The 15,613-nt window shown below is 33.1% G+C and overlaps 1 protein-coding gene across 1 annotated transcript; it reads left to right on the top strand.

Moving 5' to 3' along the window:
* Window positions 1-10,521: 10,521 nt before the first annotated feature.
* Window positions 10,522-15,256, top strand: LOC141720695 (F-box/LRR-repeat protein At3g48880). Its single transcript, XM_074523261.1, has 3 exons — window positions 10,522-10,676; window positions 11,672-12,034; window positions 14,451-15,256. Exons 2-3 carry the CDS (start codon window positions 11,679-11,681, stop codon window positions 15,010-15,012), a joined length of 918 nt encoding a protein of 305 aa, XP_074379362.1. The 5' UTR covers window positions 10,522-10,676; window positions 11,672-11,678; the 3' UTR covers window positions 15,013-15,256.
* The last annotated feature ends 357 nt before the right edge of the window (window positions 15,257-15,613 follow it).

Genomic DNA, 15,613 nt, shown 5'->3' with positions numbered 1-15,613 from the left:
TTGTAGAGATCTCGACTTAGAGTATTTTTCTGCAAACATATTTATTCAACTCCAAACTTCTTTAAAATTCTTCTGAGGCATGATCTTCTTGATCTTCTTCCAGATAGAATCATTAGGCTTGATACTGTTTCAGGAAAAAGACTTCAGTCTGCTCCTTTGCATTTTTACAGACTTTAAGTGTTATAAGTACAAAATACAGATTAAGATAACAATACAACTGTTGTGTACTTGATGATCACTTCAACAAAATGTCTAAGTAGATTTTACTTAGTGAAATTATGTAGCACTCGACGGATAAGAGTTTTAGTCCCGACGGATAACTCATTATAGTCCCGACGGATGATTAACTTATTATCCATCGAGTGAGTAGCTTATGTAATAATAAGTTTGTAGCACAGTGATGTATGCACCTTTGTATAGAATCTGTAGAAGCATATAAGTCATGTTGACTTTAACTAGATATGCAGAATAGGTTGATTAACTGTACATAAGCAATGTCTTGTAATTCTGTATAAGTGAAATGAAGTCAAGTGCCAAAATAGCTACCGACGGATGATTAACAAAGCTTCGACGGATGATCAAATGACTATCAACGGATGTTTAACATAGCAGTCGACGGATGATCAATTAAGTCATCGACGGATGATCTGAAATTCGACGGATGATCATATCAAGATTCAAACATCAGTTGAACAGTGAAAGCTGACACACAGCCGTCGAGTTGGATACAAACACACTGTGGAAGCCCATTAACTGGGTAATAGAGGACGAAAAGCAGCAAAGATCAAGACTGTTAGATTTTATATTTGTTCAGTTCTTTTGACTTTGTAATCTTGGTAATATATAAACCAAGAGAGTAGCAAATAGAAAAATAACTGAGATAGCTGAGAAACATACAAACAGAGAAATCTTTGTAAGCACAATCTTTAGCATTTCCTGTATTCTCAGCAGTTCTATTTTGTAAGCAGCTGTGAGCATTTCTGCACACAGAGTCCTCTCGATATATTATATATATCTCTGGTGGAATTGTTTATATCCACCAGAAAGTTTTTAAAAACTCTTGTTTTTAATTACTTATGTTTTGATTCATTCAAGTTTACATTCCGCATTGTGCTAATCAAAACAAATATATCCATAATCGAGTTGAACATTTTTATTTCAAGAAAAAGGTTCAAGAATTTCATTCAACCCCCCTTCTGTAATTCTTGCTATATCGTTAAGGGACTAACAACAACTTACTTAGGGTTGACAAAATATCTTAATCTTGTTAAAGTGCAGACATGTCTTTTACAACAATACTGGTTGTGAAGTATGTAGCATATTCTTTTTGCCGCAATTTATGAACAATGATTAATAAGAAAAATAAAATAAGGGGTATTATTTTGTATAAATATATTGTGTAAATCTGTAATGTTGATAGGACAAAAGTACGGCTCAAATGAATAATTTTGAAGGAATAATTGATATAAAATAATGTCACAATTCCTTAAGATTGTCCACCATTATATTCTATATATCTACTAGCCTAAAACTCATGCGATGTACGGTTTATTTATAATATTATATAATTTTGAATTTAATTTAAAGTAAAAATTTTAAGCTTTGAATTTTTTTATTTAAAATTTTTAATAATATAAATTGACAATAATTTTAAATATACACGTGTATAAATTGGTGATATTTTAATTTAAAAAAAATATGACTAACTGAAATATATAATTTTATTAATATTTATAGGTGTGTTGAGGAAAGATAATTATATTTTAATTAAAATGTAAGTTTTATGTCACATCAATAGTATACGAATTATTTTTAGTTTTGTATACCGACCAAATCCAACTAATTATATTCAAATTTATTTTTGGTTTAATTTGTACACAAATATGTACTACCAAACTTCTAATATTTCAGAGCCAACGAATTAGGGAGACTTTAGTTTTACTTTAACACATATCAATAATATAAAATTTCTTAATTTTAATTTAATTTTAATTTTTTCACAGATCAATAATAAATATTATTTTATTTTAGTCTCAGACCCGTTATATCAACCCGCTAATTACATTTAGTTTGTTTTCAATTTTACTTTAGCTCTCAGTGGATATTATTTTATTTTAAATCCAATAGATTATATATTTTATTTTAACGTGATGATATTATATAGACAAACGTATTATGTTTCAAATTTTTATTTTTTTAGCATAGTTCAATAAAAAATTTAGCCGGATTGGTAGTATTTATTATTTTGTTTTAGAATGGGGTAGCAAATTTTATTTTATCCTCATGCCCATTATATCAATTCAAATTCAGTTAATTATATTTAATTTTTATTTAATTTTATTTTAGTATGGGGTAAATATAATTTTATTTTAGACCAAATGAATACTATATATAATTTTGTTTTAACCTGATAACATTATATCAACTAAAACTTATTTTTATATTTTGTTTAAGATTGGATATAATTCTATTTAGCCTAACCTGGATGAATAGTATAATTTTTTTGTTTAAACCAAAAAAAATAGACATATTATGATTCTATTTTTATTTGAATAATTCTATTGTGAATATTAATCTATTTATGAGTGTATTTTATTTTAAATATTACTGTAATTACGGTCATCAGACCGACTATCCATGCATCACAACGGGTTTTAAGCTAATATACTTAAAGACTAGAAATCGAGAAAAGAAAACGTAACATGTTAGTAGTTGAAAAGCTAGTACAATCATTTTTAACTGCACAGGCTCAAACTAAATTAGGATTTACCAGAGTACTAGTTCATCCGAGATCATTTCTAATTTTTCTATTTTATCCCAAAACGGTTTAGATCACTTCTTCGTTGTAGACGGTTCCGACGAATGGCTGTGAGAGGCTAATGATAAACCCGCAATGCACAAGCCCAAGTCCCATGTCAAAATCTGAAACTTTTGTGCCACCTATTTAATAGCGATTTTATCAAATAAGTTGGACAGACATTTTCAATGCAAAGCCCAGGTCCTGGTTTTGTGTGGGCCATGCTTATTCACACACATCTCGTTTATACACAGCCAAGTTTATCAAGTAAAAAAGATAAAATATAGTTAAAAATGAAAAAGCAAACCAAGCAGTAGAGAGTTGGCCGGCCCGAGTAGCCAGGCCTGACCAACTTTTCTTCTTCTCTCCAACGCATAAAAGAAGCTCAACTATTTTTCTCTATCTGCCACATCACTCACTTGGGCTCCCATTGGACCTAATCTAAGGGTGTATACTCATGTTTATCCTGGTAAACAGAGGCAGATAAGGGGGTCCATGGGGTCCCTGTGAGATTTGGATAAATAGTGAATAGTTTGTAAGTATTAAAAACGTGTTGTAGCCTCAGTTGAGCTTGTCATTTATTTGATTTTCTACACTGAACGTCAGAATTCAATTCCTCCAAGCTGCTTTTTAGTTTTCTTTCTTCAGTTTTCTCTTTGTTTTTTCCCCTACTGATAGAACTCTTCTGCAATTAAATTACAAATTATCCCTTTAATATTTGAAAGGTTAATATATAAATTGTATTCATGTAATTAGAAGCTAAAAATTCTACTAAATTCTTTCTTTTTTATTTTGTTTATGTAATTCAATGATAACAACTGATTATTTTTTATTTTTTTGTCTTCATTTTTATAACAAAATTATGTAGAAAAAATATCCCTGACCCCCCAAAAATGATATCATCAACATAAATCTGGACCAGAAGTAAGTCCTTTCCATGGTTGAGGTAGAACAGTGTTTTGTCTATTGTCCCTCTGTTGAATCCACTTTCCAGAAGAAACTGAGCTAAAGTCTCATACCATGCTCTAGGAGCTTGCTTAAGTCCATAAAGTGCTTTATCAAGCCTGTAGACATAATCTGGATGTTTGGTATCTACAAAACCTGGAGGTTGTTCAACATATACCTCTTCCTCCAATTCTCCATTGAGAAAAGCACTTTTCACATCCATTTGAAAGACAGTAAACTTTTTGTGAGCAGCATAAGCCAAAAATATCCTTATGGCTTCTAACCTAGCAACTGGTGCAAATGTTTCATCATAATCAATTCCCTCATGTTGAGAATATCCTTTTGCAACCAGCCTTGCCTTATTCCTTGTAATTATGCCATCACTGTCAGTTTTGTTTCTAAATATCCACTTTGTACCAACAACAGATCTATTCTTTGGTCTTGGCACTAGGGTCCAGACTTTGTTTCTTTCAAATTTATTCAACTTTTCCTGCATTGCTTGCACCCAATCAGCATCTTGAAGAGCTTCTTCTACTTTCTTTGGCTCAGTCTGAGAGAGAAAAGAATTGTATAGACACTCATTTGAAGTACCTGTTCTAGTTCTGACACCTGCATCAGGATTTCCAATTATCAAATCAGGTGTATGAGATTTTGTCCACTTCCTTGCAGATGGAATGTTTTCTCTAGAACTGGATGCTCCCCCATGATCCATGTTATCTTCATTTTCATTTTCTGATGCTCCCCCTGAAACTATGCTCTCTGAGTTGGATTCTTCAGTATTTAGATTTTCAGCACTATCAGAACTTGGCTTATCAGAACTTGACGAATCAGAGCTTGAAGAGCCAGATGCATGTTCTAATGTTTCTTGAGATGTGGTAGGATTTTGAGTATGCTCCCCCTGCATAGGTGCATCTTCCTTTAACGTAGTCACCACAGTTTCAATAACATCAGAGTTTAATCCGTCAGAGTTTGTAGTATCAGGACTTAGACTGTCAGGATTTTCAGTATCAGAATATGAGTCTTCATTTTCAAATCTCAGCTGATCATGGTCAACGAAATCTTTAAGACCAGTGATCTTCTTGTCATCAAAAGAGACATTGATAGATTCCATGACCACTTTTGTTCTCAAATTATAGACTCTGAAGGCTTTTATGGAAAGTGGATATCCAACAAAGATTCCTTCATCAGCTTTTAGATCAAACTTTGATAGCTGTTCAGGATGAGTCTTGAGAACAAAACACTTGCATCCAAATACATGAAAATATTTCAGATTTGGCTTCTTTTTCTTCACCATCTCATATGGTGTTTTTCCATGCTTGTTAATGAGTGTTGCATTTTGAGTAAAACAAGCAGTCTGCACAGCTTCAGCCCAAAAATAGGTTGGAAGCTTTGCTTCTTCAAGCATTGTATGTGCAGCTTCAATGAGAGTTCTATTCTTCCTTTCAACAACTCCATTTTGCTGTGGAGTTCCAGGAGCAGAGAATTCCTGCTTTATTCCATGGCTTTTGCAGAACTCTTCCATTATCAAATTCTTGAACTCAGTGCCATTATCACTCCTTAAAATTTTCACAGAATCTTTGACCATTTTATCCAGCTGTTTGACATGATCAATCAAGATAGATGCAGTTTCACTTTTTGTGTGCAAGAAATACACCCATGTGTATCTGGTGAACTCATCCACTATGACCAATGCATACTTCTTCTTTGCAATAGACATGACAATTACTGGACCAAATAGATCAACATGTATAAGATGATAAGGCTCAAGAATTGATGATTCAGTCTTGCTCTTGAATGAAGATTTTCTTTGTTTGGCTTTCTGACATGAATCACAAAGACCATCAGGAGCAAATACTGTGTTTGGCAATCCTCTCACAAGATCTTTCTTGACAAGTTCATTTATATTGTTGAAATTTAAATGAGAGAGTTTTTTATGCCAATTCCAGCTTTCTTCAATTGATGCTCTACTTAACAGACAGATTGCAGAGCCATCAGTACTTGTTGAAAGCTTAGCTTCATAAATGTTACCACGTCTATATCCTTTCAGAACAACTCTGCCTTTAGATTTACTCACAATTTCACAGTGTTCTTCAAAGAAATCAACATGATAACCTCTGTCACAGATTTGACTTATACTCGGAAGGTTGTGTTTAAGTCCTGAGACCAGAGCTACTTCTTTAATGATGACATTCCCAAGATTGATATTGCCATATCCCAATGTTTTTCCAATGTTGCCATCTCCATAAGAAACACTTGGGCCAGCTTTCTCCACAAAGTCTGATAGCAGGGCCTTATTTCCAGTCATATGACCTGAACATCCACTGTCCAGAACTAGAATATTTTTCCTGTTGCCCTGCAATCATAAAGACCACTAATTATTAGTTTTAAGGACCCAGACTTGCTTGGATCCTTTGGCCTTATTAAGTTTGTTAACATTTGCAGCGGATTTAGCATCAGAGTTTATGTTAACATTTTTCTTATCAGAATTTACATTATCAGACTTTGAATCAGAATTTATACTAGAAGGAACAATGGAAACTTTCTTCAAAGAAGGTTTTATTTGATAATAATCATAGTACAAACTATGATATTCCTTACAAGTATAAATGGAATGCCATAAACTACCACAATGAAAACAAGGATTTTGTGGTTTGTATCTAACTGATTGACTCTTAACTCCTAATTTTGAAGGTAAGGAGTTAATATTCTTATTTTTCCTGTAAAAAGAAGCCAGATGGTTAGAACTTCCACAGTTATGACATGTTTTCCTAGGAGCATCAGGAACAGGTTTATAATCATTGCTTTTATTCACACCTTCCTTTTCATTCCTATTTTTCCTAGGTGATTTTACCTTGTTTGCATTCTTGACATCTTTCAGCTTATGCTTAAGCTGCTTCTTTGTCATTAAGCCTATGTTTACTTCAGCTGTCTTTTCCTGTTTTAGTTTGTCAGAAGTTAATTCCTCTTTAACTTCTGATTTCTCATTATCAGACTTTACAGTTACAAACTTAACAGGTTTTAACTTTGGCTTTTGCTTAACAACAGGCTTAATTTCTTCAGTTCCTTTATCATTCTTATTTTCACCATAACCTAAGCCCTCTTTCCAATTTTCACTACTTAGCAAATTTTGAGTTGTTCTGCCAGAGTTAGTCCAAGTCCTGATTATCTCTCTTTCCTTTTCTAACTCAGTTTTTAGAGATTCATTCATTTTTAGCACTTCATCCCTAACATAAAAGCATCATCTCTATCCTTCTGAGTTTGATGGAATATAACTAACTCTTTTTCTAAGAAATCATTTCTTTTCTTAAAAATAAGATTTTCAGAAGTTAATCTTTCACATGTTAAGGTTTGATCTCTATAACTCACAAACATGGTTTTAAGATATCTTCTCAACTCATTAATATCATCAGTATGAAAAGCATAAGTAGTCTGAGGTACCTTTGTTTCAGCAGCTTCAGAACTGCTCTCAGCACTTTCTTTATCAGCATTTATCATCAATGCATAGTTCTCCTCACTTTCAGAGTCTGAAGTGTCTGTCCAGCTTTTCTGCTTTGTGACAAGAGCCTTGCCTCTGTCACCCTTTACCTTCTTGCAGTCAGGAGATATGTGGCCTTTCTCACCACAGTTATAACATTTAACATTGGTGTAATCTCATCTGTCAGACTTTCCTCCTCTGCCTTCAGATCTTCTGAAATTCTTCTTATCAGAACTTATGCTTTTCCTGGAAAACTTCTTTCCCTTCCGGAACTTCCTGTATGCAATCTTTGTGATTCCTTTCACCATAAGAGCACACAGCTTCATCATCTCCTCATCAGCATCAGTCTCAGGCAAGCTTTCAGAATCTGAGTCATCATCACTCTCAGAACTTGATGACTCAGTATCAGACTTTATGAAAAGAGCTTTACCCTTGTCTTTCTTTGAGGAAGCTGCTTTGGGGAATTCTTCTTCAGCCTTAAGAGCAATTGTCCTTGACTTTCCTCCTTTCCTCTTGCTTCTTTGTTCCATCTCCAGCTCGTGTGTCTTGAGCATTCCATAGATTTCGTCAAGAGTTGTTTCATCAAGATTGTAGTTGTCTCTTATTGTCGTTGTCTTCAAATCCCAGCATTCAGGAAAAGCTAACAGGAACTTAAGGTTTGAATCTTCAAGATCATACTCTTTATCAACCAATGACAAATCATTCAAAAGTTTGACAAATCTATCATATAAATCATTCAATGACTCATTAGTCTTTGAGTCAAAGTGTTCATACTCTTGAGTGAGTATTGTCTTCCTGTTCTTCTTAATTGTGTCAGTTCCCTGACATCTTGTTTCCAGAGCATCCCATATCTCCTTAGCAGTTTTGCAGTTGATTACCCTGTTTGACATTACATTATCAATGGCACTATGCAGTAAGTGTCGTACCTTAGCATCCTTAGCAATTGATGCTATGTCCTCAGCAGTATAATCACTCTTCTCCTTTGGTACGGTCATTGCTGCTTCACCTGCAACTGCAACTGCGAGTTTGGTTGGTTTGTGAGGACCTTCCTTGATTCTATCAAGGTATTCTGGATCTGTTGCTTCCAGGAACATGGTCATCCTTACCTTCCATATGGGATATTTAGATGGTCTCAGTATGGGGACTCTGATGGTCTCATACCGACTCTGAATTTGTGTCTTCGGTGGTTCCTCAGTTTTAGTAGGCTTAGTTGGAGTTTCTGTGTCCGACATGATTGTGTTTGGATCTTTAACTGTATGTATGTTAACATATAGGCTCTGATACCAATTGATAGGTCACACACACACACTGTAGAGGGGGTGAATACAGTGTATAGTACACTCAAATCGAACTTAAAGAACTTAAGTAACAGAAAACAAACTTTATTGAAACAATAAACTCTGTTACAGTATGGAACTGTTACCTCTCACTGATGAACAAATATCACGAGAGCTGCTAGGGTTATATAGAATAATAACTTCGATAATGATAACACTTATAGTGTAAACCCTATGTCTGTGTTTATATACTACACAGTTACAAGATAATTGCTAATTGATATGGAATATAATTCTGCTTCCTAAAATATATCAATCAGATATCTTCTATTCCAAGTATTCCATTCTTCACGGAATTCCTTCTTCATGCATATCTCTTCTTATGTTTATCTCGATCTTTTTTCCTTTAATCAGCTACTGTCCTTATCTGATTGTCCTCCAGCACTTAAGTTCTGATATCTATCTTCTGATGATTATCTCCTGATAATATAAGTACTGATATCCTTAAGTCCTGACTTCCAGTATAAGTACTGATCAACAGTTAAGTACTGATCTATCCTGTTCACGTAAGATCTGAAAGCTAAACATAAAACATATTAGTCATGACATTATCAAATATATCTAACAACCTACACAAATTATAATTAGTTTAGACATATCTTTAACTCAAAAATTATATATACCGAAAATATCTGTCATGACCAGAATCATCAAAGCCTACAAAGAAAAAGCTATAAACATTGCACAATATTTCATCATTTAACGATCTAAACAATCATTGAGTACATGTTGCTTCGAGTTATATTTTCGTACGCTTAAAATAAATTATGAAGAACTATACATTTTATATTTTAACAAAATCCGCACAAACTAAAATTAAAAAATCATACACTATGCAACCAAACATTGCAAGAAAAATTGCCCGTGACTTACACGGATTATTATGCTAGTTAAACTATAATAATCGAAAAGAAATATAATTTATTTCAACTATTATCCTCTTATTTTGTTATTAAAAATAAAAATAATTAGTGTTATACACCTATTAAACTACTAAATTGTAAAAATTACCGGAATGAGTTATAATTTGTTTCAACGGTGATCCCCTTATTTTGGTTACTAAAAATGAAAATAAATAGTGTTATACACCTATTAAATTACTAAATTGTTAATTATTATACACGGTTTCATTATCCTCATAAAAATACGAGCACAACCTATCGTGCTAAATTATAAACATAGCTTCTTTCTAATTATTTTATTATTATTTATTATCAATATATAAATATTATATATTTATAAAAATTTATTAAATAATTCTAATTTTTTTTAATATTAACGGTTTAAGCTAGTATGTACTTCCTCTATCCCATTTTAATCATCAACTTTGCAAAATAAAAAATCGAAGTGAATTCTTAATTTAATATTGTATTCTTTCTACATTCAAAGACTAACTCCGAAATTACAAATAATAAAAACTGTGAATAGATTCATAAGTTCGATCCTTTGTAATCGAACTCATGCATTAGAGAAATATTGGATGGCGTGGAATCATCTAATAAGATCAGTTAATTAAAAATTCATAGAGGAAATGAAGAAATGTCAAAAAAATGTATAAATTTTATAGTTTGAAAATCGACTAAATAACTTTTCTAATAGATGTCCTCCTATAGAAATTGAAAATGTATATTATTTTATAATTTGTGTGTATATATATATATATGTATATATTTAATTACATATTTGAGTAGGTGTAATTAATGTAAGGTGTAAAAATTAAATTATATTATATTGTTATGTGAAAATGAGAAAAAAGATATAATTTTTTATTTTTTAATATGTGAAAATTTTAAAATGAAAGATAAAATGGGATGGAGGCCCGGAAAGAGTAATAAACAGTAAAAGTCCAAAAAAAAATAAGGGGTCCTGTAAATTTTTCGTAAGAGTGTAAAAATGTAATTAAGTTGCGAAATAGATAGCAGTAGCCAAACGTCAGGGAGCGGTTACAAACGTTAAAAACAGTCCCTTTAATTGTCCCAATTTTATCATTTCGCTTGTAATTCTCACCTGACCTGACGCCCCCTCCCCCTTCCGTTTCTTTTCGACAAACGCTTATAACACAAGACTTACAAACTACTTGTGTTCCTGCCTCTTGCATGTATCAAGATCGAAATTCCTCAAGGTAATTTCTCTCTCTCTCTCTCCCAAATTCTCGAAGGTTAACTCCTCTCTCTCTCTCTCTCTCTCTCTCTCTCTCTCTCTCTCTCTCTCTCTCAACACACATATATAAGAATTGCATATCTGTGATTGCATTTGAATGTCAAGATCATCGGATCGTAATTTTGTAGCGCAGATACATTTTTTAAAGTCATTTTGATTATATCCTTCATTTCTATTTCATTTCTAGGGGTTCTCTTGTATTTGTGTTATGTTTAATTGAAATATCTTTTCATAATTCACTGCTACTTTAGCTTAATTCAGCTTTGTCTATGTTTTTCATGTGATTGTTGTGTTTATGTGTTTATGTAATTGCTTGCTTTCATGTCCAATTGAAATTAGTTTTGAATGCCAATTTGTTAGGATTAACAATGAAACTGTTTTCACTTCTTTACGATTTTTTTTGTTATGCAGAATCATATATTCATATTAGCTGTTTTTAGTTTTTAAACATCGAAAAGGATTTATAATTTAATCAACTTTTGTTTACACCGTCTATAATTTTGTAATGACAGTGAGATCATCGCACACATTATATTCACTAATGTTTCTGTCTTCTAAATTTTTTTAACGGCAAACCTTAAATTTTGCATTTTTAGTACATTGAATTATGCATTTTAAATATAAATGTTTGTTTCTTCCATCCTCGGTCTCCCGACATACCCTTTCTATATTTTATGACTGTCATTTACATATGAGTAAAGATATACTGTTAATGTTGTTGAGAGCTTGTTTGTTTAATTTGGTAACAAAATTCAAGTAAAAACCTTTTTCTGCCAAGTGTTTATGATTTGCTTATTTCCTGTTATCTTCTTTATCTAAATATTTTTATGAAACTTAATCTTTATCTAAAATATTTTTATGAGAAACCTTGCTCATTCAAGGTCCACTCATTTTCTTTATTTTTTTCTTGTCAATAGCTTAATGATATTCTAAAGTTTCTTGAGATTTCTTTATCAGGTCCTAAATGGAAGGTGGAACTGTTTCGAGAAGATGGGAGGATCTAGATACAGATGTCCTTTTGAAGATAATAGAGTCTTTTAATAAGTTTGAGTTGGCTCCAGGCATAGCTCACGTCTGTAGAGCATGGCGATGGGCATGTTCTGACCCTTTACTTTGGCAAACTGTTGATTTGTCGCATATGCAGTCCAACTTTATCAAGACATCATTAGAGCCCTATGTCTATGTGGATAACCAGTCCGATAGGACGTTGACCCGGATTCTAAGGCTCAGTTTAAGTCTTAGTCATGGACATATATTAACTTTGGTCTTCCATTACAATCTTTATCTCACTGATGAGCAATTGTCATACACAGCTGAAAGGTAATTCAAAAACTCTATTCTTTTAATTTTACTTATATATCTAATCCATGCCCGACTTTCATATCGCCAATAACTTCCTGCTGAGCACTTTGATATTATATTGCCTACTGTTGCAAGTCAGAATCTGAGATTATATATATTTATAGAAAGTAATGTTCTTTGTGGATTTAGGGTTAGGCGTTCTGGACTTTTAAAATAAGGGTTATGCTCTCTGGATAGATATGCTGAATGTCTAAGCATGCTTAAGGATCTTGTCTCTGTATAAAATTGAAGCTAAATGTAAACTTCAAAATATTTTCTCTGAAAGCACTAAAGAACTTAAATTTACTGTTTATACTTGGTACCATTTCAGAAAGATGGTACTTAATAGTTTATAAGACTAAATGAGAACCGTTGCATATACTGTTTTAATAATTATCTGTAGGATTTTGGATTCCTTTGGGTCTTTTTCGTTACAGCAAGACATAGTATATTTTGCTCTATGTCCAGATACCTTATCTGTCTCACCAGGATCATGGATATCTCCAGAAAAATATTTCTTATTTGATTTCCTCCTTTTCTTTTAAATCTCCTCTTGAACAAACCCGCCTACTCGGTTTCTTGTAGTTAAAGCTATTTGTGTATCTATCCCAATAATACAATCATTCCATACATGGAAGAGGATGCACTTTAACTCACACGAGACTCTATAATCTTTCTCGATTACATCGAAATATGAATGATCTGGAATAAATTGAAAATTCCTTATATTCATTGGGATTGGGATACCGGGAGGCAAGGGAGAAAGCACCTTTTAGAATTTACTAACCTAAACCTAAACCGAAGATATCTTATTATACATATTCTAACATGTAAGTGAGTTCGAAATCTAGTTTACAATTGATTAACCACAAACAACATATAAATCAATTTTTTGTTAAGAATGAAACTGGCCTCTTTTTCTAGTTAGATGATTCCAAGATTTTATACTGTTACCTATTCCATATTCTAAATTTTAACTTTTCAAAAAATCACCAGTTTCAACTACAGAAGTCACCTTTTAGAATTTACTAACCTAAACCTAAACCGAAGATATCTTATTATACATATCCTAACATGTAAGTAAGTTCGAAATCTAGTTTACAATTGATTAACCACAAACAACATATAAATTAATTTTTTGTTAAGAATGAAACTGGCCTCTTTTTCTAGTTAGATGATTCCAAGATTTTATACTGTTACCTATTCCATATTCTAAATTTTAACTTTTCAAAAAATCACCAGTTTCAACTACAAAAATCACCAGTTCTCACGGTTTTCATTTAAGAAGTTCTCATTGGAACGCGACCCTTTTTTTATATATATTGAATTCGCCGTTGTACCATAAAAGTTTAATTTGGTGCGACAAAATTGTAAAAGGCCTTCCTTTTCTGCTGTTCATTTACTTTGAATCCCTCTCTCTCGTTCCTTTTTTCTAGTTAATTATATTTTTTGTTTATCGGTCTTGCCGGGATAGGGTCGTAATGAAAGACTAGTGTCTAGGCTATCCTGCCTAGCTAAGCCAGAAAAAACTATTTGATATTACCGAGTTAAAAAATTAACTTTTTTAAAGGATGGATGGATTTCAAAAGTATGATACTATCAAAGTCATTTAAACTAAGTATTAGGTCTTCTTTCCTTATATATCTATGAATAAATCAATTAAGAGGGTCAGGGAAAGAACTGGTTCAAGACCGCGATTAATTTCCTTTTCAAAACCCGCTGCACACTGCCTGCCAAGGAACTGAGAAAACCTAAAGGGGCATGAGTCATATATTCTATAGAGCTCCGTTCTTTCCAGGGTTGTATGTCTTCGTTTAGCCTCTTTAAGAAAGATGGTACTCTATTATAAGACTAGTGAGAACTGTTGCATATACAGGCTCCCATAAATATCTGCGAGGATTTTGGACCCCTGTCCCTTATCTCTAGCGCGATGCCCTAGAATTTTGCTCTATATTCTGTCTGCTCAACATCTATTACCTATTTAAACCGAAATTTACCAGAGCTCGGACTGTCGACCTCTATATGACAGATGCCTTGCATTCTTGGTTTGTTGGGCAGCACATTATGTATTGAAACATTGCAGCAATTAATGTTCTCGCTACTAGTGGTATCATGATATTAATGTTTTCTAGATAACTCCTGCTACTCGTTATTACCCAACTTCTAATACAACATTACAGCTTATAAGTTTTAATATCTATAATGTATTAGAATTTCCTAAAGCATGTTTTCACATTTCGGTATAAATGGCTTGCAACAGGCTAAAAAGAGTATATAATAAATTTTGAAGTACGTAGAATTATAATATTGTGATTCACTTTACCTTCAATGTTTTACAATATTTTTCTGCTTTCATAGAGTGGTTTACGGTGGTAAATTATTAATTTTGTTGCAGGTGTCCAAGGCTCAAACGGCTTGTAATGCCTGCCTGGAACCGCATAAAGAGGACTGGTATATGCAAGGCAATGAGCACGTGGAAGGATCTGGAGTCGATGACCATGCCAAGCATAGGCACCCCTCGATTTGTAATGGAAGAGATTTTCAAAAACTGCAAAAATTTTGCTGAACTGAAGATCATGGGATCTTTTAACGTAACATGTGCGAATTCGATCGTTCAGTTTCTTCCAAATTTAAAGATGTTAAGCCTTCGTTGCTCAATGGTTATAAAAGAAGCATTGGTCATTATTTTGGACGGCTTAGAGCATCTGGAAGTGCTTAATATATCTCACTGTCACATTGTTGAAGTTCCTCCACCACCTGCTCAAAAAAGAATTATTCTGAAGGAGATCGATGATTCTCTACTCCAGAAAGCTTCTCGTTTGCGTCAATTCTTCACATGCATGAATGAATCGTGCATTATGTGCCAGAGAAGTAAAGCTGATGAAGGCCTAATGAGGTGGTACAGGTATGAAGAGAATGCATGGAAAGCTGACGAGGTTCAGTCACTTGCATTGTGAATGCAATGTTTTTATTTTGACAAATTATAGATACCTATCAAAAGGAACATAGTAGATCTTTGCAACAACTTTGAAAACGGTAACTTTCTGTCTCCCATTTCTGGGTTGTGATGGGGTATCAGCTCAACATCTGGATGTTGTTATTATGATGCCTTTTCTTTTTTCCTTGGTTTTGGTTATAGTTGAGACCTGACATATTACCAACATGTTTTATGTATTGGAGTTTTGAATAGTTTTCTTTTTCCTTGGTTTTGGTTATAGTTAGGACCTGACTAATTTACCAACATGTTTTATGTATTGGAGTTCTGAGCAGTTTTTGTTTTGATCAGTGTTGAGCTGTGTTAAAAGAAACTGAAGGCACCGTGTTATCATTAAATCTGGCAACTTTTAGTCCAAGCTATGTGTCAAGTACTGTTAAGTAGTGAGGCTTGAGGGCCGTAGCCTCTCCAAAGTTAGTTCCCGTTTTTTTTGAAACTTTGACAGACCAGAAACCAATTACCCCAGAAGGGACTAGTCAGCCTCAGCCGCACAACTCACACTTTGAGTTTGAGGAAAATCTTCCTTCCTGGATCTAAAAGTTAGCTCATTGATGTATTTTGTG

This window comes from Apium graveolens, chromosome 4 (genome assembly GCF_009905375.1).
Source record: "Apium graveolens cultivar Ventura chromosome 4, ASM990537v1, whole genome shotgun sequence".
Classification (NCBI taxonomy): domain Eukaryota; kingdom Viridiplantae; phylum Streptophyta; class Magnoliopsida; order Apiales; family Apiaceae; genus Apium; species Apium graveolens.
Note: the sequence above shows the minus strand (reverse complement) of the source record. Positions and strands in the feature narration are given on the sequence as shown.

Bases quoted from the DNA above. Each gene is read 5' to 3' on its own strand.
- LOC141720695 (XM_074523261.1), top strand. From the start codon at position 11,679: ATGGAAGGTGGAACTGTTTCGAGAAGATGGGAGGATCTAGATACAGAT. The intron at 12,035-14,450 runs GTAATTCAAAAA...ATTTTGTTGCAG, and splicing joins TTGTCATACACAGCTGAAAG to GTGTCCAAGGCTCAAACGGC.